This window comes from Neoarius graeffei, chromosome 24 (assembly GCF_027579695.1).
Source record: "Neoarius graeffei isolate fNeoGra1 chromosome 24, fNeoGra1.pri, whole genome shotgun sequence".
Taxonomy (NCBI): domain Eukaryota; kingdom Metazoa; phylum Chordata; class Actinopteri; order Siluriformes; family Ariidae; genus Neoarius; species Neoarius graeffei.
The window spans coordinates 50,614,919-50,641,847 of record NC_083592.1 but is presented as its reverse complement, the minus strand read 5'-3'; the positions used below and the strand labels follow the sequence as shown (position 1 = coordinate 50,641,847).

Genomic DNA, 26,929 nt, shown 5'->3' with positions numbered 1-26,929 from the left:
TTGTGTTTTTGTCAAACATTGGAGCTTTGTATTCATTCTGAAGGTTTATTGTTATTAATATTGAATAAAAAGTAACTGGGATATATCATCATTGTTAATTATCATTCAAATTTTAGGTAAATTATTTTAATTTGCATCTTATACGGATTTTATAAGGGAAATACGGATTTTGGAGGTTGGTTATACAGGTTTGATTGACCAAAGGTTGACATGTATGCATTACAAGACTCATGAACCTTAATTGATGGATTTCAAATTGCATACAAGTTGACGAGTTAGCTTATTGATTTCAGTTGCACACAAATGTGTATTATCTGCTTTCCCTCCATTCTCCCTCCATTTCACTTCAACGTGCCAACAGATTTTTGCCTTTTCAGATCCTGCTATGCGCCGAAATAATATTTTTCTCTTGTCGTGGACGTGAGTCAAAAGATCTTCCGCTTCCTCCTCTGGGAAATTTATTTTCTGTACCGCTTTGTCCTCATTTACGCTTTCAGTTCAGCACTGAGTGAGGTTTCCTTTTATGTAGTGTGTGGGCATTACAAAATGCAAACAAGAGTCATCAGGAGATGACAGATCCCCCCCGGCCCCCACATGAAACCCCACTCCAAATTTTCCTAAGTTGAATTGTTTGCCATGGAAATATGGGAAAATTAAAGATCACAGAAATCCCAAAATGTCAAAAGGCACAACTCCTCTAGTCACGTAACATAACTGTGAGGTTTCATGAAAAAATTCCTAAAAGTTTTTGAGTTATGCTTCAGAAACTAAAATGTGTACAGACGGATGGACGGACAGACAGACGGATAGATCGATAGCTATATCCCTCCGCATTATATGCCAGGGGGATAATCAGCTGTAGCGTGAACTCACTTTGCACTTTTTTTCATGACATTCATCAATAGTGTCAGTAACAGCGCTGAAAACCTGAGTTTGGAGCAGCATCCAGACATGGCCACTCCGGACTACACTTCCCAAACGCCACAGCGCCCCTTGTCACCAGAGTATTAACTACAACACCTGTCTCTCATTTACCTGCAATCACTTCCCCTATATAAGATCAGCTCTCACACTCAGTCAACACAAAGCATCATTCTGTATCCCAGTACCTGACCTTACTGAGCCGTTTGACTTTCTGCCTGACTTCCTGTTATTCGACTCCATTTACGCTTGTTTCTGACTTCATTCTCTCGCTTGATCTCTGATATCCTGTTCGCCGATCAACTGACCCTTGCTTATCCCTGACTACGTCTCCAGTTTCCTGATTTGGCTTTGTTTACAGTTTGCGACGCACCTGCTCTCCCCTGCACTTGCAACCATAAGTGCCTTCGCCCTGACAAGTAGACGCAAATGAGTATGAAGAAACTCAGTATTACACTTGATTTTTTAGTTTGGTGTAGCCTGTGAAAATATTTACATACAAATTTACTGATAGACTGATAAATCAGGCAAACTATGAGCTTTACTTTATTGGCATGGTGAGAAAATTAGCATGGGTATTTTTTCAGAGCTGGTAGATTAACAGCATTTAGCAGACACACTTATCCAGAAGGATATACAACATACCCAGAGCAGCCCAGGAGTTAGGTGCCTTGCTCAAGGGCACTCCAACCATTCCTGCTGGTCTAGGGAACTGAACCAGTGACTGTTTGGTCCCAAAACTGCTTCTTTAACCATTAGGCCATGGCTTCCCATGGAGCCATGATGTATGGCTTTGGTGCAGTACTTCTGAAAAGAAGACAGCAATAAACTCCACCTTTATTGATGTGAATAATCTCATCTCATCTCATTATCTCTAGCCGCTTTATCCTGTTCTACAGGGTCGCAGGCAAGCTGGAACCTATCCCAGCTGACTACAGGCGAAAGGTGGGGTACACCCTGGACAAGTCGCCAGGTCATCACAGGGCTGACACATAGACACAGACAACCATTCACACTCACATTCACACCTACGGTCAATTTAGAGCCACCAGTTAACCTAACCTGCATGTCTTTGGACTGTGAGGGAAACCGGAGCACCCGGAGGAAACCCACGTGGACACGGGGAGAACATGCAAACTCTGCACAGAAAGGCCCTCGCTGGCCACGGGGCTCGAACCCGGACCTTCTTGCTGTGAGGCGACAGCGCTAACCACTGCACCACCGTGCCGCCCGATGTGAATAATAATAATGTGAATAATGATAATAATAATAATAAACACCATTTGCCAAAAGATGCATTAAGCATGACCAAATTATCACCTTAATTTAAATATCCTGTTGTTTACAGCTTCACTGTGCAGGAACCCACGAGTTCATTTAACGTGCCCGTCGCTAAATGCACTCACTGTGAACTGTGCCAAAAGTTTCATTATCACTCCACCAGCACCTGCAGGATTCTCAGGTGTTTACACACATGGCCAAATTGGCCTCTGGCTGCTTTTGAGCATCTGCTGAGCCCAGAAAAGCTCTTCACTAGACAGCTCAACGTTTACCTCCTCACTCTGCCAAAATGTCATGTCACACCTGGTTACAATTTGTTTCTTCATCACTTAAAGATGGCACGAGATGAGATTTCTTGATGAAGATGATCTACAGGTATCAAAGCCAAGTCTCCACAGAGGATCAGGAACATTTTTAGGAAGTCAAGAATTCCAGAACTGTTCTGAATACGGAGTTTCTGCACTGACCATTACATAAAATAACAGAAGAAAGACGTCTCTGTGATGATTAAGTCAAGTCAAGTTTATTTTTATAGTGCTTTTAACAATAGAGATTGTCGCAAAGCAGCTTTACAGAATTTTAATGACTTTAAACATGAGCTAATTTTGTCCCTAATCTATCCTCAATGAGCAAGCCTGTGGCGACGGTGGCAAGGAAAAACTCCCTCAGATGACATGAGGAAGAAACCTCGAGAGGAACCAGACTCAAAAGGGAACCCATCCTCATTTGGGTGATAACAGACGACGTGATTATAACGTTTTTAACAGTTTTAACATGAAGTCTGTTTCATTGATAACTCTTCACTGATGGAAACTTGAGTGCAAAACTGTTCATAAAAACTGCAGTCCTAAAGCTACAAGTCAACTGAAGTCCTCAGCCATAAAAGCATTACTGTAAGAGTCCAGAGCGTCTTCCAAGTGCAACTTTCAACTGTCCATATGGGGCCGTCCTCCACAGGAGCAATGTGATGAGACTCCAGCCAGACGTAGGGCATCAGGATGGATCAGGCAGGTCCGAGGAGCAGAAGAGGTCAACATCTCAATCTCAGGATTGACATGCAACTCATGATTAGATATGATTAAAAGGTGATGTTGATCTTTTATGCCAATAAACATCCTGTAATTGTGTGCTTTTTTGTTTTTTCTTCATTCTGGTCTCTGCCCTGGTTTGTTGCCTGACTGTGGTCACCTGTTGTGAGTCACTCCTTGACTGACTCCTTGATTGAGTGACTTGAATTGATCGAAGGAACAGAAAGGATTACATTTTGTCAGCTCATAATGTACAACGTAGAAGAAAAGCCTGTTGATATTAAAAAAAAAAAAAACAATTGTCTAAATAAGCGTGAGCGTGTAAATCCTGATCTTCTGGGTCATCAGTACTCCATTTGTCTTGGTTAAACATCAATCTCTTTAAAATGGTACTGTTTCAAAACCATTGTAAGTAGCACAGGTTGTGCTTCTCTCAGCTTGTCTGAGGCATTATCAGTGCCCGTGGAGGCTGACAAACTGGCACCGTCTCTGATCTCGAATCTGGGGGAAGGGCCAGTTTTATTCTGCCTTGGCCTACGTCCCTGACTTACGCATGCAGGCCACTTGTTCTCAGCATGACTCCCGTGATGCTAATACTCTGCCAGCCTCTCAGATTCACAGCACTACATTCACAGTTTCAGCGTTTGGGTACAGGCACAAATGAGACAGAATATGCTAAAAACTGTCTGTGTCCAACAGTGGCATATATTAATGGTCCTGTATACCAGAGGTTCTTAGATTTTTTGCATCCAGAGGCTCTTTCCTGAGTAAAAGAATTTCCAAGGACACTCGCAGTACAGATTTCATTTTAATTACAATATGGGGAACGGGTTCAATCATGTTACTTTATCTGAAACATTTCAAATGTCTGTGCATTTCAAGTGACCAGTCAATTAGTTTATCAATGATAAAGTGATATGTAGTTGACAGCAATTAACAACAGTCATGTAAAGAAAGAAAGAAAGAAAGAAAGAAAGAAAGAAAGAAAGAAAGAAAGAAAGAAAGAAAGAAAGAAAGAAAGAAAGAAACCATAAATAAGACAGAAAGAAAGAAAGAAACCATAAATAAGACAGACAGACAGACAGACAGACAGAAAGAAAGAAAGAAACCATAAATAAGACAGACAGACAGACAGACAGACAGACAGACAGACAGACAGACAGAAAGAAAGAAAGAAAGAAAGAAAGAAAGAAAGAAAGAAAGAAAGCATAAATAAGACAGACAGACAGAAATAAAGAAATGAAGAAAGAAAGAAACCATAAATAACACAGAAAGAAAGAAGGAAAGAAAGAGCGAGTAAAAGAAAGACAGGGACCATAAATAAGAAAGAAAGAAAGAAAGAAAGAAAGAAAGAAAGAAAGAAAGAAAGAAAGAAAGAAAGAAAGAAAGAAACCATAAATAACACAGACAGACCGACAGACAGACAGACAGACAGACAGACAGACAGACAGACAGACAGACAGAAAGAAACCATAAATAACACAGACAGACAAAGAAAGACAGACAGAAAGAAAGAAAGCATAAATAACACAGACAGACAGACAGACAGACAGACAGACAGACAGAAAGAAAGAAAGAAAGAAAGAAAGAAAGAAAGAAAGAAAGAAAGCATAAATAACACAGACAGACAGACAGACAGACAGACAGACAGACAAAAGAAAGAAAGAAAGAAAGAAAGAAAGAACCATAAATAACACAGACAGACAGACAGACAGACAGAAAGAAAGAAAGAAAGAAAGAAAGAAAGAAAGAAAGAAAGAAAGAAAGAAAGAAGCATAAATAACACAGAAAGAAAGAAGGAAAGAAAGAGCGAGTAAAAGAAAGACGGACCATAAGAAAGAAAGAAAGAAAGAAAGAAAGAAAGAAAGAAAGAAACCATAAATAACAGACAGACAGACAGACAGACAGACAGACAGACAGAAAGAAAGAAAGAAAGAAAGAAAGAAAGAAAGAAAGAAAGAAAGAAAGAAAGAAAGAAAGAAAGAAAGAAAGAAAGAAAGAAAGAAAGAAAGAAAGAAAGAAAGAAACCATAAATAACACAGACAGACAAAGAAAGACAGACAGAAAGAAAGAAACCATAAATAACACAGACAGACAGACAGACAGACAGAAAGAAAGAAAGAATAACACAGACAGACAGACAGACAGACAGACAGACAGACAGACGAGAAAGAAAGAAAGAAAGAAAGAAAGAAAGAAAGAAAGAAAGAAAGAAAGAAAGCATAAATAACACAGACAGACAGACAGACAGACAGACAGACAGACAGACAAAAGAAAGAAAGAAAGAAAGAAAGAAAGAAAGAAAGAAAGAAAGAAAGAAAGAACCATAAATAACACAGACAGACAGACAGAAAGAAAGAAAGAAAGAAAGAAAGAAAGAAAGAAAGAAAGAAAGAAAGAAAGCATAAATAACACAGAAAGAAAGAAGGAAGGAAAGAGCGAGTAAAAGAAAGACGGACCATAAGAAAGAAAGAAAGAAAGAAAGAAAGAAAGAAAGAAAGAAAGAAAGAAAGAAAGAAAGAAACCATAAATAACAGACAGACAGACAGACAGACAGACAGAAAGAAAGAAAGAAAGAAAGAAAGAAAGAAAGAAAGAAAGAAAGAAACCATAAATAACAGACAGACAGACAGACAGACAGACAGACAGAAAGAAAGAAAGAAAGAAAGAAAGAAACCATAAATAACACAGACAGACAGACAGACAGAAAGAAAGAAAGAATAACACAGACAGACAGACAAAAGAAAGGAAGGAAGAAAGAAAGAAAGAAAGAAAGAAAGAAAGAAAGAAAGAAAGAAAGAAAGAAAGAACCATAAATAACACAGACAGAAAGAAAGAAAGAAAGAAAGAAAGAAAGAAAGAAAGAAAGAAAGAAAGAAAGAAAGAAAGAAAGAAAGAAAGAAAGAAAGAAAGAAACCGGCCACAGTTCTTCTGGACACTTTGTCACACTCGCTTCTTAATTTTGCCCCAAAACCCAGCAGCCTTCATTATGTTTTCTTTTTTAATCTGAAAAGTGCTCTCTTATGGAATATGCTGCTCAGATACAAACTGTTTTTCTGTAACATTTAATTTTGTGCTGGAAAATGAACATTTGGACTCTAAAATGTTTTTGCAATGTTTTGACTTGATAATGTAGAAATCATAAAATAGAAATTGATAAAGTTTGTATGAAAAAAGTAAGCTGGAATCTTCCAGAATGAAACATAGCAACAGTATTGCTCAGACTCTTAACCAAGTTCTGGTTTTATATTATGGTTCTTTTCTTTAATATCTGCCAGCAAACCAAACCAAACCAAACCTCACCAGCAAAACAAACATCTTCCACTTCTACAAAAGTGAATAACTTCTGAATAAGGTGGTTTTAATAGCTCATGTTCAACAGTGTATTAGGGCAATTGAAGCAAACAAACAAACAAACAAAAAAAACACAGAGCTGGAGTAAACTGGTAATATTCTCATCTCATCTCATTATCTCTAGCCGCTTTATCCTGTTCTACAGGGTCGCAGGCAAGCTGGAGCCTATCCCAGCTGACTACGGGCGAAAGGCGGGGTACACCCTGGACAAGTCGCCAGGTCATCACAGGAAGCTGGTAATATTCTGAGAGAAAACAGAATTTCTGAGTTTAAAGTCGAATATTTATGAGAAAAATCTTGGCTAATCTCTGAGATTATAAAGTCAGAAATTTACAAGAGAAAAGCCACATTTTTACAAGAAAAAATCAAATTTACGTGAAAAAAGTCACAATTTTACAAGAAGAAAGTCACAAATTGATGAGACACAAAATGTGGAAAAATAGTGTGTAGGGGGGGTTGTTTCTTTTTTGTTTCTTTTTTTTTGTCAAGGAAACACATCAACTACACGCAAGACTGTGTTTCCTATAACTTTTGACTCAGCTGTTTCGAAGTAACAGAGATCTGGTCAAATGAGAAGACTCTGAAAGTAACAGGAAAGTGCTCTTGCACAATTATTGTACATTTATAAGCAGCAAAGACAAAAAAAATAGGACACAGATAACACAATACATTCATCTCCTGTTGCATCCAGGAAGCCCAACAATAACATGGCGGCATGGTGGTGTAGTGGTTAGCACAGTCACCTCACAGCAAGAAGGTTCCGGGTTCGAACCCAGCAGCCGGTGAGGGCCTTTCTGTGTGGAGTTTGCATGTTCTCCCTGCGTCTGCGTGGGTTTCCTCCGGGTGCTCCGGTTTCCCCCACAATCCAAAGACATGCAGTTAGGTTGACGTGGGGCGGCCTTGGGCTGAGGTGCCCTTGAGCAAGGTACCGAACCCCTGACTGCTCCCCGGGCGCTCTGGTGTGGCTGCCCACTGCTCTGAGTGTGTGCGTGTGTTCACTGCTTCAGATGGGTTAAATGCAGAGGATGAATTTCACTGTGCTTGAAGTGTGCATGTGACGAATAAAGGTTTTTTCTTACATGCTTCCTGGCTGCAGTGTATTCTGGGAAATGTAGTTGAAAATGTCTTCGCACTTTATTTAAATAATATTGGCTGGCGTTGAGTGGTATATCAGTGGTGTATCAGATATATTCCATTCAGCTAGCATGATACACCACGAAAAAACCCAGCCAATATTATTATTATTATTATTATTATACATTCCTTTTGGGGGCGGCACGGTGGTGTAGTGGTTAGCGCTGTCGCCTCACAGCAAGAAGGTCCTGGGTTCGAGCCCCGGGGCCGGCGAGGGCCTTTCTGTGTGGAGTTTGCATGTTCTCCCCGTGTTCGCGTGGGTTTCCTCCGGGTGCTCCGGTTTCCCCCACAGTCCAAAGACATGCAGGTTAGGTTAACTGGTGACTCTAAATTGACCCTAGGTGTGAATGTGAGTGTGAATGGTTGTCTGTGTCTATGTGTCAGCCCTGTGATGACCTGGCGACTTGTCCAGGGTGTACCCCGCCTTTCGCCCGTAGTCAGCTGGGATAGGCTCCAGCTTGCCTGCGACCCTGTAGAACAGGATAAAGCGGCTACAGATAATGAGATGAGATGAGACATTCCTTTTGGGTGTTTGACACATCTTTCTCTTTCAAAATTCTCTCAAAATCTTCCGCATTTAACAAAGCAAACCTGGCGGCCATGTTTGTTTACAAACTGTCGTAGTCCATAGCGGCCATAGCGTGGAAGTTTTACGTCTCTAACGTGTGACGTCATGTTGTCTTGACAACCATGCAATATCGTAAACCATATTCAATGTTCATTCTCCATTGGGTAGAGTGACATAATACATGTAGGATAAGTGGTATGTTAACAATATTGCATGCTATCAAACCAAATGAATGAAACCCGCTAGAAGGGAATAGAACACGTGTTTTTATTCCATCAGAAAAGTGTACTGTATGTATAATAACCTTTTATATTGCGTGATCAAGGAAAGACTGCATTTGTTATAACTCTCTGCTCAAACACTATTTTTCAGATTTTTTTTTTCTTGCAAATTTTCGACTTTAATCTCAGAAATTCTGAGTTGTTTTCTCAGAATAATACCTCCCCTCCTCTGGCTTTGTAATTTTTTTTTTAACTCCAACGGCCCTAATACGCTGTCATACTAACGTACCTCGTTGAACATGTCACTTACTTTGGGTGTGTGATGTTGACTTCCAGCACGAGATCGTCAGGGATCTCAAACAGCTCCGGATCATTGCCATTTGCTTGAAGCAAAAGGGGCAAGACATCAAACCGGCCTCTGGGCGCTTTCCATCCCTGCTGTATACAGATCTACAGTGTGGCAGGAGAAGACCACACACACAGAAATTAGCGCCAAAGAACTGGGATTAATATAGAAGCAGTTTATAGGTCTTTTAATAAAAGCGTCAGCAAAAGCTCAAGAACTGATTTCGTAAATTTCCAGCAGAGCCATGGCCAGATATTTAGGGTATATTTCAGAACTTTCCATAAATAAAGATTTTTTTTGAAAAGCCACAAGTTCTTCCTGCCGTGATTATCAAAAATGACGCACCAGATAATCAGCCCCGCAGCAGGAGGCTTGAGGACACATGCTGTCTCTTCTGACAAATTTGTTATAGCGATTTAATCATTTTTCACTCCAGAGTGCTCATATTTTTCATTGTTATTAAGTAGATACTATATCATAGACAGCCACCTTGCTCTTTCAGTACTCTTGGGAGAGTGAAGCCATTATAATTTTGTCTCCAGAAGGTGGAAATTTAAAGTCTCACCTCAGTGAGCTCCAGGGAAGCAGGATCTCCCAGAACAGAGCCATCAGGCTGCTTGTAGCCGGCGTAACGGATCAGTTGGCTATTCCACACTCGGAAATCATGTTTCCCATCTGTCCTCTGGGGAAAAATGGTGATAGCTGACCTGCAGAGAAAATTGGAAATCTGAAGATAAGCATGTTAATGCAAGGATGCCTCTGACAGATTGATGCTACTCATTGGATTCAAGCTGAGATGTATAAGGAGATTTCAGTTTGAATAAAAATGTCAGTATTTTAAACAAGAACAATACATCAGTGGTCTTGCTTCCTGGTTTTGCAAAATGAATACAGTGTATTCTGACATGTGACTATGAGTCAGCCAGTAGAAGATGGATCACCACATCGGTCAATCACGTCAAGGATGAATGCAGTTGTCTAGCACATCAAGAGCTGTACAATCCAACTCTTATTTTTTAAGGAACTAATAGCAAGCCACCTCATAGCTCTTGGGTCACTGGTTCAAACTTGGATCAAGTGACTGTCTCTGCAGAGTTTTGTGCATGCTCTTCATATGTTCTTATTCAAACCATCTGGATTCTCTGCTTTCCTCGACCTCCCAAAAACATGCCAGTCCATGGATTGGCTACACTAAAATTGGCTACACAGACGACTCTGCATTTGGAGCAACAGATTTGGATGACATGCAGGCAGGGCCGTAACTACCATTGAGGACACCGAGGTCATGTCCTCGGCATTTTTTTCCCACGGTATTTTTTTTTCACTCAGAAATGTGAAATTAATATATGATGAAAATCGTTCTGACTTTGATCGGTGGAAAATTCTAAATTCAGCTTGCATCCCCCGTTCTCATTTGTTTGTCTAAAAATAAAGTCCACATAATCATTTTTAAACGAAGCTGAAATATCTGACATTGGAAACATTTCATATTAGGCAGCCTTGCGATAGTCAGCTAAGCACCACGGGATATACAAGAGTTGAGAAGTGTTCTCATCAAGGTCCGACTCCGCAGCCAGGCAGTTTGTCAATTAGTCATGGAATCTGAAAATTGACATAAGATGAAGAAGTCTACTACACTAAAACAAACCAAACTCAGCTTTGGAAAGTCAACAAGTGAGAGAAAAAGAAAGAGGGAAGAAGGTGAGTTAATTTTGCCAGTCCGGAATGCTTATGATCATTAACAGTGCAATTTTAATTAGCATTTCAAGCAACAACAGTCGAAGCCACTTAGCTAGATAGGATTTTCGTTTTCCAGGCGGCACAAACTCTTTTATTCTCTCTCTCGATTTGATTTGGTGCGTTTCAGATCAGAAAAGGCTGGACAGTCGTGACCTGTTGTTTATGAAGTTATTGGGTGCTGACGAGACTTGAGCTATTTTGCTAACTTACCAGACTATAGGCTAACGTGAACACAAGACACTATTGTTTTGATCATTGGTTGTATTTTCGAACGGAAATGAAAACGGGTAGCAAACTTATTATGTTCACATTTTATTTACATGATGTACCACCTCTGACTGCTTTCTGTCAATCATGAAGAGCCCAGCCGCGTTCACAGCTCCTCCTCCGATCACCAGCTGGAGATGAGCCTCCTCTCGGGAAGTCTTGTCCCGCCACTCTTATTGACTCCCATCTCCAGTGAGGCTCAGTCTCCGAATGTGGCGTTTTAGTTGGTTTTGTCCAATAACCGTCTAGTATTTTGCTATTGAAAAGGGCATATATTTTTTAAAAAGCAATTGAAGTCCATTCAGGCTCGGCTAGATTGCGTTGTCACTCTCACTCACTCTCACTCACTCACTCACTCACTCACTCACTCACTCACTCACACTCTCTCTAACTCACACTCCATCACTCACTCAAACTCTCACTCACTCACTCTCACACACTCTCTCTCTCTCTCTCACTCTCCCACACTCACTCACTCACGCACACTCACACACAAAATACTTTTGTGATCGTGCAGTTTTGAAATTGTTAAAATAAACATGTTCACCTACATGTTCATCTTGTTGGGCTTGTGATTTTGACTCGTTTCCAAAATGTATGAAAAGTCACCATATTAGGACATTTTTTTTTTTGCAAATAAGATGTATCATAATGTTTGACCTCGGTATTTGAAAAATCCTGGTTACGGCCCTGCATGCAGGAGATTGTTGATCACTTTGCCACAGCTGCAACCCTCTTTGGATTGAGAATCAATACCACAAAAACAGAACTCCTGTACCAACCCTCACCTGAGCCACAGGCAATGCCAAACAACGTTGTTTTGGTCAATAGAACACCTCTTAGGAGTTCTGAGAGTTTCACCTACTTAGGCAGTGCAGTTACCAACACAAACTCATCAGACTTGGAGGTAGACTGCCAGATTCAAGCTGCCACCAAAGCCTTCGGTGCATTACAAAAGCAACTATGGTCTCGCCATGACATCAAGAGAACCACCAAGTTAAAAGTATACAATGCTGCAGTCTTACCATCTCTGTTTTATGCCACCGAATGCATGATGCTCTACCGTAAATACTTCAAGAAACTGACCAGGCTACAACTCTGGCACACGCGTCAAATTCTCAAAATAAGATGGCAGGACAAAGTCCCCAATATAGAAGTCCTCAGGTGAGCCAGTACAGTAAGCGTGGAAGCCCTTATCACAGCCTCCCAACTTCGTTGGGTTGGGCACATCTGGTGCATGCCTGACACGTGACTACCCAAAGCTGTTTTCTACAGAGAACTGAGCCTAGGAAATAGGAGACAAGGAAAACAGAAACTGAGGTACAAAGACGTTTTGAAATGAAATATGAAGAATGACGGCGTTATCAATCAGACATGGGAAAGGGATACCTCAGACAGAGCAACATGGCAAAGCATAATTAAAAGCTCAGTGTCTGCACTTGAAGACAAGCGTCAAAGGGAGTATATGAGAGCTCATGAAACCAGACATTCTATAGCAGCTCAACCAGGCCATTCATGCCACAGCTGCGGATGACTCTGTTGCTGTGGTCTGGGCCTTGCGGCTCATCTGTGTTTCTACATATCCTAATGAAGCAGTTATCATCGCTAGTGATGGATAGCCGACAAGAACGATGACACTAAAATTGCATGGTGCATACATGGTGCCCTGAGATGGACTGGCGTACCATCCAGGATGTGTTCCCATCTCATACACAGTGCTCCTAAGATCCAAAGCCTGAGCATGAAGCAGGAATACACCCTGGAGGAAACCCCTATGCAAGTATATTTTTTGATGGGTGCCAAAAATGTGATGGTGGCCATGTACTGTATATCAAGAGAAACAAAAGTCAAAGTCCTTCCCATGCCAGGACCTGGTCTTCCCAGGCAGTCTCCTGTCCCAGTACTAACCAGTCCCTTCAGGCGGCGCCAATTTCCACTTCTATAGCCCTCGGCTTCTCGCCTACAGTATACAGTTAGTGTTAGAGTGGGGGGCTGGTCCTCTGGTAACTACAAGAGTTTGACTTCCTACTCACATCTGTATTGTAGCGTGCCTTGCCAGACAGCGGTAGGTACCATTTTTATGATGGTCTTTGTTATGACCCGACCGCAAGTAGAACTTGCAATCTCCCAACTGAGAAGTGAACATGCTAACCACTAGGCCAGCTCACGGTATCAAGAGACACTAGCAAGTCCAAAAATAAACAACATCTCTTTTTTACCCTTATTTGACATTTCTTATTACAAAGCAAAGACCTATGAGTGTAACAGAAAGAGTCATGAATAAATATGGGTCATGATACTGTTTAAAAAAGCATCATGAACATCTTACAAGCAGAACAGCAGGTGGGAGACCAGGGGGGTCTACACTGACACATCCTGATGATGTAATGAGGGAACACTGGCTCATGTCTGTCACCGGAGATCAGGGAAATGACAGTCTCTCAGGGAAACCGGATAAAAGGTTTCTCCTTCAGAATCTCCATTTCTCTGTATCTGCCTCACTTCCTGTCTTCCTTCAACCAACCCCTTCACTCTCTGATTGCTCCTCTCCTCCAGCCTCTGATCAATGCATAATGTGACACTAATTAAGCTGAACACAGAGTAGGTGTCATGTATGATTAGCTTTGTAGTCAGGCAGAGAGAGAATTTGGCTCCGCAGTGGCATGTGCCGCCCACAAGGAGCTCTTGAGAAAGGTGATGAAAAGAGGTAGATAAGCGAAGCTGGGAAAGTATATAGATGAAGAGGATAGGGGAAAAATACAGAGCTACAGAAGAAGTGGAGGTGGGAAAAATGAGTAATCAATATAACAATAACATATGAGTAATAAGTTTCTCAGTACTCAGGAAAAAAAAAAGAGGAATTTCTAAAACCCTCCAAAAAGTATTTCCACCATCTTACCTGAGGTTGCCTTTGTTAGTGGCATATTTGATGTGATTGCAGATGTAATTAAACATTCCATGTGCTGTTGTGCAGTCTCGAGCATCGAACACCTAGTCAAAAACAACTCCGTTATTATCATCATTATCATCATTGCTGTAATTGCTATAATTCTGGGTTTGTTTTTCGTGCATGCAGATACAGATGGCTCTCAAGAAAGTCAATAAAATGGCTCGATCAGCAATGAAACTAAAGCTTCCGCTTTCTACCTGTAGTTTGGACCACTGGATCCTCCCTACGCAGCGAGCAGCGTTCCTCCAAGCATGCTTGGCGCCATAGATTAGCTCTGTGTCTTTAAGCTGGTATGTTCCAGAAGTTTCAATCTCCTTCTTCACTTCCTCCAATCTGTCCTCATGTGCTTTGGATCCACACCTGCAAATCAACCATGAATGGAGCATTAGCCAAAAAAAAAAGGCCAGTAACCATTGGTTTTTATGTGAATTTATGATGTCATGCATGAGCCTGCCTTTTTATTGAGGTGTAGTACTGGTTGATAAAGTCTGTAGCCAGTGGTAAGAGCTCATCTTTGGTTTGAACTTCATCTGGTTTACTTCTCATGTTTGGCGTCATCACTGAGCCTATACACACTCTTTCATTGCAAATTGGTGCCTGCAATTGAAAATGGGTCCCTTAAGTACACAGCAATTTTGACATACATTACAGTTTTATCAGTAATTGGGATAAAATGATAGTTTGGTGGTTAAGACTTAGAGTTACTAATTGGAAGGTTGTGAGGTCAAATCCCAGTAGTGGTGTATATTGTTCCACTATTTTCTCCCCAATTTGGTCCCACCCAACTCTCAGCCAACTCTCTCCACTGTATGGTATCTATTAACTGGAAGAGTGAAGGCTAACGCATGCTTCTTCTGAGAGACCTAAAGCCAGCCAATAACATCATTTCAAACTGCCGCTTATGCTACATCAGAGAGCAGCATAACACACTTGGAATCAAGTGCTATCTACCCTCTTCAGCATCCATGAGCTTACAGATGCCCATGATTGGTTAGTGTTGCTGTGATTGACAAGGGAGACAGATTATGTTGCCCAATCCATTCAGACAGCATGAACACTAGACTCCCAGCCACAGATGGCTGTGAGATCAGCTTCTATGTTTGTGTCATTGAGCAAAGCCCTTAACTCTCAAAAGTGAGGCACACTGGATATATTAGGGTATTGGGTCAGGGGGTCACAAGGTGTTTCAGTTCCCTTAAAAGAAACTCCATTGGCCCATCTTTAGTTGAATTGGTTTCCAAAAAATAAAATCATATGACCTCAATGCAGAGTCATCTTAAGCCCTTAATGTGTTTGTTCAACTTTGTTTTTCCAATTGTGCCAAGACATCAGAGATAATACAAGACACATTTGGAGGAAGGAAGGAGAAACAGAGAGAGCAAAAGCCAACTTGGTCCTTGCCCCGAGCAAGCTCATATGGTCAGTGTAATAAGATTAGAGTTGAAGCGCACTGTCACTTTGGCTACCCACTAATGCGGTCACTACTGTTGAAGCCAAGCAGAAATTTAATGACGGCCCGTGTGCTGGCTTGCGCTACTTAAACAGGTGCAGTAGCCTGAATCGCCAAATCAAGACTAGTGAAGCGGAGAGAGCCTCAGCCCACTGACCCTTCATGCCATCCATGAGAGCTTAGCCAAGATTTCACCCCAGAGCAAGAATAATGAGAAAAAATGACCAAAGTGAAGTCTAAACTAAGAGTAAACAGCAGAAACGGAGGCAAGATGGCCGAATCCCTTCTGTAGTCAGGACCACTGATTGACTAATTGATCGATCAATTAGTCAATTGATGGTTCTTCGTGTTAACGTGTTAAAAATAAAACAAAGATGTTAATTTGCCTACGCGCATCCTCTAGCCCTGAGGCACCATAAATTCAGCCATGCAGCTGTCTCTTTCTGCAAAGCAACCCAAAAAAAATCCTGTGTGATATATTATAAATCATATGATCTGTAATTAAGGGTGATTAGCATGCAACAACAAGCACTCATGAAAGCATGTAGAACCTCATGTCCCTCTCTACCACTTGGTTAGAGGAAACCGAGAGAAGTGAAGATGTCTGTGAGGGTCCTTATACTTATTTCAAACACTCTCTCAAATGTCCACAAAGAACCAAATCTAAATTTGAAGTTCACGTTGATGTATGGAAAGGAGAGAGAGAGAGAGCTCGATGTCAAGCATTACGGCTAATTCTCCTCTCACGATTTTATAGTCTCTTAATTAAATCAGATGGTATTTTGATACTGAAAGAGAAAATACAGCAAATCAGAATGGATGAATGTACAAACTAAGAGTAAGAGTGTTAATCATCTGCAGCGTGCTGTGTTTCAGTCCTACCTTGCTGCAGCTGTGATGGAGTGTATCATTGTACACCAACCCACTCTCCCAATTCTTTATCTTCATGAACCTGGGACATTTTGTTGGACTCCCATTTTGTGGGGTCTTAGTGGGAGACGCTCTGCCTTGGGACGGTGGCTGTGGAGGGACAAACAAAATGAGGACAAACTGAGTTATGCAGCAACTGGAAATGAAGAACATCGATACAGTTGATAGTCCATTTCTTTTGGATATAAATAGACACAGAAATCATTAAGAACGAGAGTCAAGTAAAAAAGAAATCATAAAATTTTTTTACCAGGTACGGTATGAAAAATATATTTCGTTGCTTTGTTTTATTTTCAACTGGTAAACTGTTCCATTTGTAATTGCACATAATTAAGCAATCTCAAACGAGACGGAGTGCTGTTGTACAGAATATCAGCACGGCTGTGATTCGGTTGTACACACCAGGCCGCAAGCTGAGAGTTGGAGCTAATCACAGCCGAGATGATATTCAGTGCAATGGCATGACCTAGAAGAGTTCTCTAAACAAGAAATTGGTATTGAGTGACAATTTTGGACACAATACAGCCAAATGTTCTGATTATTTTTGCTTCGCTAGTGGAAATAGATCCCGGAGAAGCCATTACCATTTTACAGCCTGTCGGCTAGCTGGCTAGTTGGCTAGCTGGCTAAGTAGCTCACATTGATTCATTCTACATTCCTGTTAAAGATGCTTCAGCTGAAACTGGCATCCCTTCTTCTGATTCTTTTTCATCTGATGAGCTTTTATAAATATAAAGCTATATTCCTAAAAAGTATCGATTGCCATGTTCACTGACGATGTCGCTAACACTACTCAAGAAACCGTTTTGAACTAGAAAGTGGAATTTTATGTGACAAAGGTGTATGAGTGGAGTGATAGACACAGTGAAACATCCCAGTGCCGTGATAGTAAATATCAGCACTCTTGGAACCAATCAGTGATGAGTTTCCTAAAAGCCTCTTAACGCTAAGAGCATCTTAACTAGGAGAGAGAGAGAGTGTTCATTGTGCTGCTCGCTCTAGCATTTAATGATGATCTTTGTGCTACGATGCTTTTGGGAAACTCAGCACAGATTAGTAGAACAGAACTAACAGTTTTATGAACAATGAGAACACCTGCACATGTAATGTCAAAGATTAAACCGCAATATACTTTATTGTTAGTTCATCCGGCCGACAGGCAATGAGCTGATACCATCATGTGTTGTCCATCGTCCGTCCATCATCTGTCGTCCACATTTCACGAAAATTGCTTCTTCTCTCTCAATTCTTCACTGATTTTTATTCTTTTTGACAGGAGGGCAGGTCTGCCTGGGGTGCATATAGCTTCTAGCCAAATTTGTATAATTGCTATTAATAATGAAGATATGGAGTAATTAAGCCCTAATGAGCAGTTTCCACACAAATCGCTTCTTCTCCCTCAATTCTTCACTGATTTTGATTTTTTCTGGCATGAAGGTAGGGGTATCTAGGGTGCATATAACTTCTACCCAGATTTGCTTCGTTACAATTATTAATGAAGTTATAGACTAATTAAGCCTTAATGAGCAGTTAAAAAAAATTATTTTCTGTCAATTCCTCACCGTTTTGGATTCTTTCTGGCAAATAGGTTGGTATTCGGGGCGGCACAGTGGTGTAGTGGTTAGCGCTGTCGCCTCACAGCAAGAAGGTCCGGGTTCAAACCCCGGGGCCGGTGAGGGCCTTTCTGTGTGGAGTTTGCATGTTCTCCCTGTGTCCACGTGGGTTTCCTCCGGGTGCTCCGGTTTCCCCCACAGTCCAAAGACATGCAGGTTAGGTTAACTGGTGACTCTAAATTGACCGTAGGTGTGAATGTGAATGGTTGTCTGTGTCTATGTGTCAGCCCTGTGATGACCTGGCGACTTGTCCAGGATGTACCCCGCCTTTCGCCCATAGTCAGCTGGGATAGGCTCCAGCTTGCCTGCGACCCTGTAGAACAGGATAAAGCGGCTAGAGATAATGAGATGAGATAATTAACTTATTATCAACAAGACAATATTGACATCAGGTTAATGAGAGTGATCAGAACACACCCGAGCTTTTAGACGACTCAATTCTAACACATTCTTTACAATAAATCCATGACTTTGTTGGACAGAACTCATGCTCATGCTCAAGTTTAAGTCTAACTTTGGATTCATATTTTCTACTCATGCAATGAAACAAACAACAAAAAATTCCTTGCGTGCCTTGATTGTAATCATGTAATCTCGAGTTGTTATTCTGCTTCCTGTTGTGACTGTGAAAGAAGGAAATTATATTCTTACTAGCAACACCAGTCAAGACAATTAAGTCACCTCGTAATTGAGCTCTGATTTGAGTCTGCTGATATTGACTTTCTTTTCAAAAGCTGTCTGTAAGTTGTTGCTGGGTCAGTAGCTACGAAGAGTTTGACTTTGTAGGAAAAGGAAATCAATCTAATTGCCCTTACACGTCTCGAGCATTTCAAACAGCGGCTGTTTTCCACTGCACGGGCACCTCAGGGAGTGTGGAATGGTGTCATTTTCTATGGACATGAAAGAACATTTCAATCAACACCCATTGGCATCTTCTCCTCTCGCATAATGGCAGGTGATCTTTTCGTGAATGGACCAGATTCTTTACACAAAAACAGGGCAAGCATTTCAGAGCTAAAGAACACTATCCGGATATAATTATGTCTCAAAGGCATCACACACTTTTCCTGATATGGAGTGAAAAAAAAAGACAAGCAGTTAAAGCTTGTCTTATTGAACTGTCTCAAAAAAGGTCGCCAAAAGAAGTTGGGGTTTTACTCAAACTTTGAACATATTCTATGGCAAATGGCATCTTTTACATACATTCTTTAACACTGATATACTATAATTCAAGTACCATGAGCTGGCCTAGTGGTTAGTGCTTCCACCTCTCAACTGGGAGATCGCGAGTTCTACCAAAGACCATCATAAAAATGGTACCTACTGCCCAGTGGCGACTGGTGAAAAAAAGTCTTGGAGGGGCTGGTGTGCCAGTAGATTTCCCTGCCTAGTCCAGTATAAGCATTCAAATGAACAGTCAGAAAATGACAACAATTCCACAGTAATAATTTAATTTCCTTCTCAAAATCAGCAGTTTCACAGATAAAGTAAATTAACAGTTTACAGCTTTATTAGGCTCCATTTATGCTTTGGAAAGGAACGGTATCAAATACAATACAGTACTTAAGTTCCTGAGAGAAGTTTACAGCAAGGGTATGATTTCAGCTGAATCTATACAAATCAACAGTGTGTGTGTGTGTGTGTGTGTGTGTGTGTGCCTGATTCTAAGGTGAGTGGAAGATTTCTGTGAGAGAGAGTGACTATGAAATGAGGTGTGTGTGTGTGTGTGTGTGTGTGTGTGTGTGTGTGTGTGTGTGATTCTAAGGTGAGTGGAAGATTTCTGTGAGAGAGAGTGACTATGAAATGAGGTGTGTGTGTGTGTGTGTGTGTGTGTGTGTGTGTGTGTGTGTGTGTGCGCGTGTGTGTGTTCTGAGCTAGGTGTATTTCTGCGAAACGAGAGAAAGAGGGGGAGTGAAACACAGTGTTACACTCTTGTGAATACAAACTATGACAAGAAAGATGTGTGATTATTGTCCAGTATGAACCAAAAGTCTAGTTTTGAACATCACCTCTAACCAAAGAGAGAGAGAGAGAGAGAGAGAGAGAGAGAGAGAGAGTGAGTGAGTGAGTGTGTGTTTCTGAGATGAGGGTAAGATTTCTGTGTGAACGAGTGAAGGATTTGAAGTTACTGTCCAGTTCAGAACTGAGAGACGACACGAACCAAAACTAACAATAATAATAAAGAAAAGTTCTGATTCTGATCTGAGACCGCAAGTTTATCACCATAGCAACCAAAACTTTCCCACATTTTCTGTAGCAAGGGCGAAATTTCCAGCACCCCAAAACCATTAAATTCGGCGATGCTGATTGGCCAAATATTTATTATTTTTCCCTAGCAACCATACACGATTGGCTATTTCGCTGCACTTCTGGGACGCTTTGACAAGCACCCAAGAAGAGAAATGATACGAGTCTGTCAGTGGAAATTCACTGTTGAATGAGAGTCAGTTGATGGAAATGTTATTTAAATAATTCAGATTGCATGTAGGCACACACTTAAGTAAAACTGATATTGATAATAAAATTTGTAATAAATAAATAAATATATATATATATATATATATATATATATATATATATATATATCTGGTAGAGGACCCGAGCTTGAGGATGACATGGATACCACCCCCCCGCCAGGGGTGAGAAGGAGATTTTTTATATATTATATATATATATATATATATATATATATATATATATATATATATATATATATATAGTCAAAGTAAAAAGTTTGTGAACCCCTTGGAATTTTCTATATTTATGTCTAATTCCCATATAAAACATAGTCATATCTTCATGTAAGTTACAATAATGAACAAAGACAGTCTCCTATAACTAAAGATACACAGATTTTCAAAGAATGTGTGACCATATTGAATAAATCATTTAAACTGTGAAACTGAAGGTCGGAAAAAGTAAGTGAACCCTAAGCTAACGACTTTTTAAAAAGCTCATTGCAGTCAGAATTTAGCACACCTGGGTTCCATTTAATGAAACGAGTTCAGAGGTATGGCCTAGAATTACTTTGATTGATAAAAACCCCTGAAAAGTTTGAGTTTGAACTTTTGACAAGAAGCATATCCAGATGGGAATCATGCCTTGCACAAAAGAGCTATCTGAAGACCTAAGATCAAGAATTGCTAACTTACCTAAGGCTGGAAAGGGTTACAAAGTCTTCTCAAAGATTTTAGGTATTCATCAGTCTACTGTCAGGCAAGTTGTCTATAAATGGAGATGATTAGGTATTGTGGCTACTCTGCCTAGAAGTGGGTGCCCCGCCAAGATGACCCCAAGAGCACAACGCAAAATCATTAATGAGGTAAAGAAGAACCCGAGAATGACAGCAAAAGACTTGAAGATGTCATTAGAACTGGCTAACATCTCTGTTCGTGATTCAACAATACGCAAAACATTGAACAAGAAAGGAGTCCATAGCAGGACACCAAGAAGGAAGCCACTGCTGTCAAAAATGAACATTGCTGCATGCCTGAATTTTGCAAAAGAGCACTTGGACACTCCACAATGGTACTGGGAAAATGTTTCGTGGAGTGATGAAACCAAAATTGAACTATTTGGGAGGAACAAGCAGAACTCCATTTGGCATAAAAAGGGCACTGCATATCAACATCAAAACATCATCCCTACAGTAAAGTGTGGTGGAGGGAACATCATGATTTGGGCCTGCTTTGCTGCATCAGGGCCTGGACAGCTTGCCATCATTGAGGGGAAAATTAATTCCCAAATTTATCAACAAATTCTCCAGGATAATGTGAGGGTGTCTGTCTGTCAACTGAAGCTCAGAAGAGGCTGGGTGATGCAACAGGACAATAACCCCAAACATCGCAGCAAATCCACAGCACAATGGTTTCAGAAGAACAAAATCCACTTTTTGGAGTGGCCTAGTCAGAGCCCAGATCTCAATCCTATTGAGATGCTGGGGAATGACTTGAAGACAGCCATACACAGAAGACAACCCAAGAATATGGAAGAGTTAAGGCAGTTCTGCAGGGAAGAATGGGCTAAAATTCCCCCTGCATGATGTGCAGGTCTGATCTGCAGTTACAGGAAGCGCCTGGTTGAGGTCATTGCTGCCAAAGGAGGGTCAACCAGTTATTAAATCCAAAGGTTCACTTACTTTTTCCACCACTCCTGTGAATGTTGAATACATTTGTATAATAAAGTCATGAAAAAGTAGAATTTTTTTTGTGTTATTGGCTTAAGCTCATTGTGTATATCAGTACCTGTGACTTGGATGAAGATCAGATCACTTTTTATTACCAATTCATGTAGAAAACCAGATAATTCCGAAGGGTTCACATACTTTTTACTTTGACTGTATATATATATATATATATATATATATATATATATATATATATATATATATATATATATATATATATATATATATATACACACACACACAACCCCGATTCCACAAAAGTTGGGACAAAGTACAAATTGTAAATAAAAATGGAATGCAATAATTTACAAATCTCAAAAACTGATATTGTATTCACAATAGAACATAGACAACATATCAAATGTGGAAAGTGAGACATTTTGAAATTTCATGCCAAATATTGGCTCATTTGAAATTTCATGACAGCAACACATCTCAAAAAAGTTGGGACGGGGCAATAAGAGGCTGGAAAAGTTAAAGATACAAAAAAGGAACAGCTGGAGGACCAAATTGCAACTCATTAGGTCAATTGGCAATAGGTCATTAACATGACTGGGTATCAAAAGAGCATCTTGGAGTGGCAGCGGCTCTCAGAAGTAAAGATGGGAAGAGGATCACCAATCCCCCTAATTCTGTGCCGACAAATAGTGGAGCAATATCAGAAAGGAGTTCGACAGTGTAAAACTGCAAAGAGTTTGAACATATCATCATCTACAGTGCATAATATCATCAAAAGATTCAGAGAATCTGGAAGAATCTCTGTGCGTAAGGGTCAAGGCCGGAAAACCATACTGGGTGCCCGTGATCTTCGGGCCCTTAGACGGCACTGCATCATATACAGGCATGCTTCTGTATTGGAAATCACAAAATGGGCTCAGGAATATTTCCAGAGAACATTATCTGTGAACACAATTCACCGTGCCATCCGCCGTTGCCAGCTAAAACTCTATAGTTCAAAGAAGAAGCCGTATCTAAACATGATCCAGAAGCGCAGACGTCTTCTCTGGGCCAAGGCTCATTTAAAATGGACTGTGGCAAAGTGGAAAACTGTTCTGTGGTCAGACGAATCAAAATTTGAAGTTCTTTATGGAAATCAGGGACGCCGTGTCATTCGGACTAAAGAGGAGAAGGACGACCCAAGTTGTTATCGGCGCTCAGTTCAGAAGCCTGCATCTCTGATGGTATGGGGTTGCATTAGTGCGTGTGGCATGGGCAGCTTACACATCTGGAAAGACACCATCAATGCTGAAAGGTATATCCAGGTTCTAGAGCAACATATGCTCCCATCCAGACGACGTCTCTTTCAGGGAAGACCTTGCTTTTTCCAACATGACAATGCCAAACCACATACTGCATCAATTACAGCATCATGGCTGCGTAGAAGAAGGGTCCGGGTACTGAACTGGCCAGCCTGCAGTCCAGATCTTTCACCCATAGAAAACATTTGGCACATCATAAAACGGAAGATACGACAAAAAAGACCTCAGACAGTTGAGCAACTAGAATCCTAAATTAGACAAGAATGGGTTAACATTCCTATCCCTAAACTTGAGGAGCAACTTGTCTCCTCAGTCCCCAGACGTTTACAGACTGTTGTAAAGAGAAAAGGGGATGTCTCACAGTGGTAAACATGGCATTGTCCCAACTTTTTTGAGATGTGTTGTTGTCATGAAATTTAAAATCACCTAATTTTTCTCTTTAAATGATACGTTTTCTCAGTTTAAACATTTGATATGTCATCTATGTTCTGTTCTGAATAAAATATGGAATTTTGAAACTTCCACATCATTGCATTCCGTTTTTATTTACAATTTGTACTTTGGGGCGGCACGGTGGTGTAGTGGTTAGCACTGTCGCCTCACAGCGAGAAGGTCCTGGGTTCGAGCCCCGGGGCCGGCGAGGGCCTTTCTGTGCGGAGTTTGCATGTTCTCCCCGTGTCCGCGTGGGTTTCCTCCGGGTGCTCCGGTTTCCCCCACAGTCCAAAGACATGCAGGTTAGGTTAACTGGTGACTGTAAATTGACCGTAGGTGTGAATGTGAGTGTGAATGGTTGTCTGTGTCTATGTGTCAGCCCTGTGATGACCTGGCGACTTGTCCAGGGTGTACCCCGCCTTTCGCCCGTAGTCAGCTGGGATAGGCTCCAGCTTGCCTGCAACCCTGTAGAAGGATAAAGCGGCTAGAGATAATGTGATGTGTGATGTGATTTGTACTTTGTCCCAACTTTTTTGGAATCGGGGTTGTATATAATATTTTTTCTCCAGGGCAGCATGGTGGTGTAGTGGCTAACAGTGGTGTAGTGGTTAGCGCTGTCGCCTCACAGCAAGAAGGTCCGGGTTCGAGCCCCGTGGCCGGCGAGGGCCTTTCTGTGCGGAATTTGCATGTTCTCCCCGTGTCTGTGTGGGTTTCCTCCGGGTGCTCCGGTTTCCCCCACAGTCCAAAGACATGCAGGTTAGGTTAACTGGTGACTCTAAATTGAGCGTAGGTGTGAGTGTGAATGGTTGTCTGTGTCTATGTGTCAGCCCTGTGATGACCTGGCGACTTGTCCAGGGTGTACCCCACCTTTCGCCCGTAGTCAGCTGGGATAGGCTCCAGCTTGCCTGCGACCCTGTAGAACAGGATAAAGTGGCTAGAGATAATGAGATGAGATGAGATGAGATGAGATGAGACGAGACTTTTCCCCCCCACATCTGGGAGGGCGGCACCCGAGCGCCCCCTATGGGCTAGCCGCCACTGCTACTACCATCTGGCAAGGCACATTGTAATACAGATGCAAGTGGGGAGTCAAACTCTCATGGTTACCAGAAGACCAGCCCCCCACTGTAACCCTAGCTAAAAGGTGAGAGGCTGAGGGCTACTGAAATGGGGATCGGCGATGCACCAACACGTATCAAGAGCTGGTTGGTACTGGGACAAGAGACCTGCCTGGGAAGGCCAGATCCTGTTGTGGGACAGGCTTTGACTGTAATTCAAAATATTGGATTAGGTGGCCCTTAACAGGCAGTACATTAAATAATTTCAACACAGAGATGTCAGTCTAACTATTAATAGTGTTTGAACTTGAACCTGCCCGTGTTCAGCAGTTTAGCTAGTGATTTCATCTCTCAGTGTATGACGGACAGATTATTTTTAACCTCTGCAACTTTTTGGAAGAGGTTATGATTTCGCCTCCATTTGTTCGTTTCTTTGTTTGTTCATCTGTTCCCAGTGTAACTCAAAAAATAGTGAATGGATTTTGATGAAATTTGGAGGAAAGGTGAGCCATGGGCCAAGGAACAATTGATTAGGTTTTGATGCAAATCCGGATATGTATATGGATCCAGGATTTTTTATTTAATCTCTTCCCAATGTAACTCAAAAAGTAATGAATGGATTTGGGTGAAATTTGGTGTACAGCTTTAGTATAATTCTAGGTTCAAGTGATTTGATTTTGATATTGGTAATATGTCTTGGTGGAGGTATGCACTCTACTAAGTGCCCTTCTACAGGGTTCTCCAGAAAATCTGAAGTAGCTGGCTAAAAAAAAAGTAGTAGGCAGCTCTGGAATTTATGGTGACAAAGGTATGCTAATGCTAGGGGCACTGGGGGCATGCACCCCAGAAATTTTTGAAATGCACTTATCTTCTGGGGATAGTATGGTGGTGTAGTGGTTAGCACTGTCACCTCACAGCAAGAAGGTCCTGGGTTCAAGCCCAGCGGCCGACGTGGGCCCTTCTGTGTGGTGTTTGCATGTTCTCCCTGTAGTATCTGTGTGGATTTCCTCTAGGTGCTCCGGTTTCCCCCACAGTCCAAAGACATGCAGGTTAAGCTAATTGGTGGCTCTAAATTGACCGTGAGTGTGAATGGTTGTTTGTCTCTATGTGTCAGCCCTGAGATAACCTGGCAACTTGTCCAGGGTGTACCCTGCCTCTCGCCCATAGTCAGCTGGGATAGGCTCCAGCTTACCTGCAACCCTGTACAGGATAAGTGGTTCCAGATGATGGATGGATGGATGGATGGATGGATGGATGGATGGATGGATGCCTTCTGGTGGCTTCTGGTGCACTCTCTGCTAATAAATTACTAACCATTTCCCTGTAAAATACTTGCAAAATATGTATGAAATTTCCCTCCAGATGTGTGTATGTGTCTCCTTGGCTTTCTCAGTTACCCTCTGTAGTATGCTGCCTGGCTCTGTAACATAACTACATACGGTACGGCGTGGTCACGTGGTCCAGCTCAGCCAATCAGTGTGTGAGAATCGATCAACAAACATGGCGTTACTTCCAGTCATGCTAGACCTGAATCAAAGACAATTTCGTGGTGGAATAATTGGATTTGCAGCAAATTATGGGCAGCGGAGACAATAAATCACTTGACCATTGAAAGGCATTTTTAAATTTTTTTCTGGGATCGAGTAGCTGGCGCAGACCGTCTGCGTAGGTGGAGAAAACCGTCAGTCACCAGCGCTTGTAGACATCTCTGCTTCTAATTTTCTTCTGATTTTCTTGCCCTTTCAACATAACAATCGACAGATTGACTCTTGACGCACATGTTTGTGTGTAAAGGTCTATACCAGTTTTCAGAATTCAGTTAAAAACAATTTTAATGCTTATGTATTTGTGCTCATTTTCATGAAAAGCACCAATAGTTTTAAAGCTATATACACTATATAGCCAAAGGTTTGTGGACACCTGACCATCATCTCTCTCTCTCTCTCTCTCTCTCTCTCACAAACACGCACACATTTATGCTTTTCTAAACATCTTATTCCACTAGATTTTGAAGCGTAGCACTGGGGATTTGTGTTGATTCAGTGACAAAACATGAGTGAGGTCAGGCAGTGATGTTGGATAAGGAGGTCTGGGGTGCAGTCGGTTCATTCCAGTTCATCTCAAAGGTGTTCAGTGGGGCTGAGTTCAGTCAGGGCTCTGTGTAGGAGAACACTCAAGTTCTTCCAGTCCA

At 41.4% G+C, this 26,929-nt stretch overlaps 1 protein-coding gene across 1 annotated transcript in view; it reads right to left on the bottom strand.

Annotated features, from left to right (window-relative positions):
• The window catches only part of nos1 (nitric oxide synthase 1 (neuronal)), a 160,157-nt gene that overhangs the window by 93,015 nt on the left and 40,213 nt on the right, over nt 1–26,929 (bottom strand). Inside the window, exons 4-9 of the mRNA XM_060907439.1 lie at nt 16,143–16,280; nt 14,265–14,407; nt 14,008–14,170; nt 13,760–13,851; nt 9,419–9,560; nt 8,818–8,957 (exon numbers count right to left, since the gene is read on the bottom strand). Coding sequence (XP_060763422.1) covers nt 8,818–8,957; nt 9,419–9,560; nt 13,760–13,851; nt 14,008–14,170; nt 14,265–14,407; nt 16,143–16,280 — 818 coding nt within the window. The remainder of the gene's footprint in view (nt 1–8,817; nt 8,958–9,418; nt 9,561–13,759; nt 13,852–14,007; nt 14,171–14,264; nt 14,408–16,142; nt 16,281–26,929) is intronic.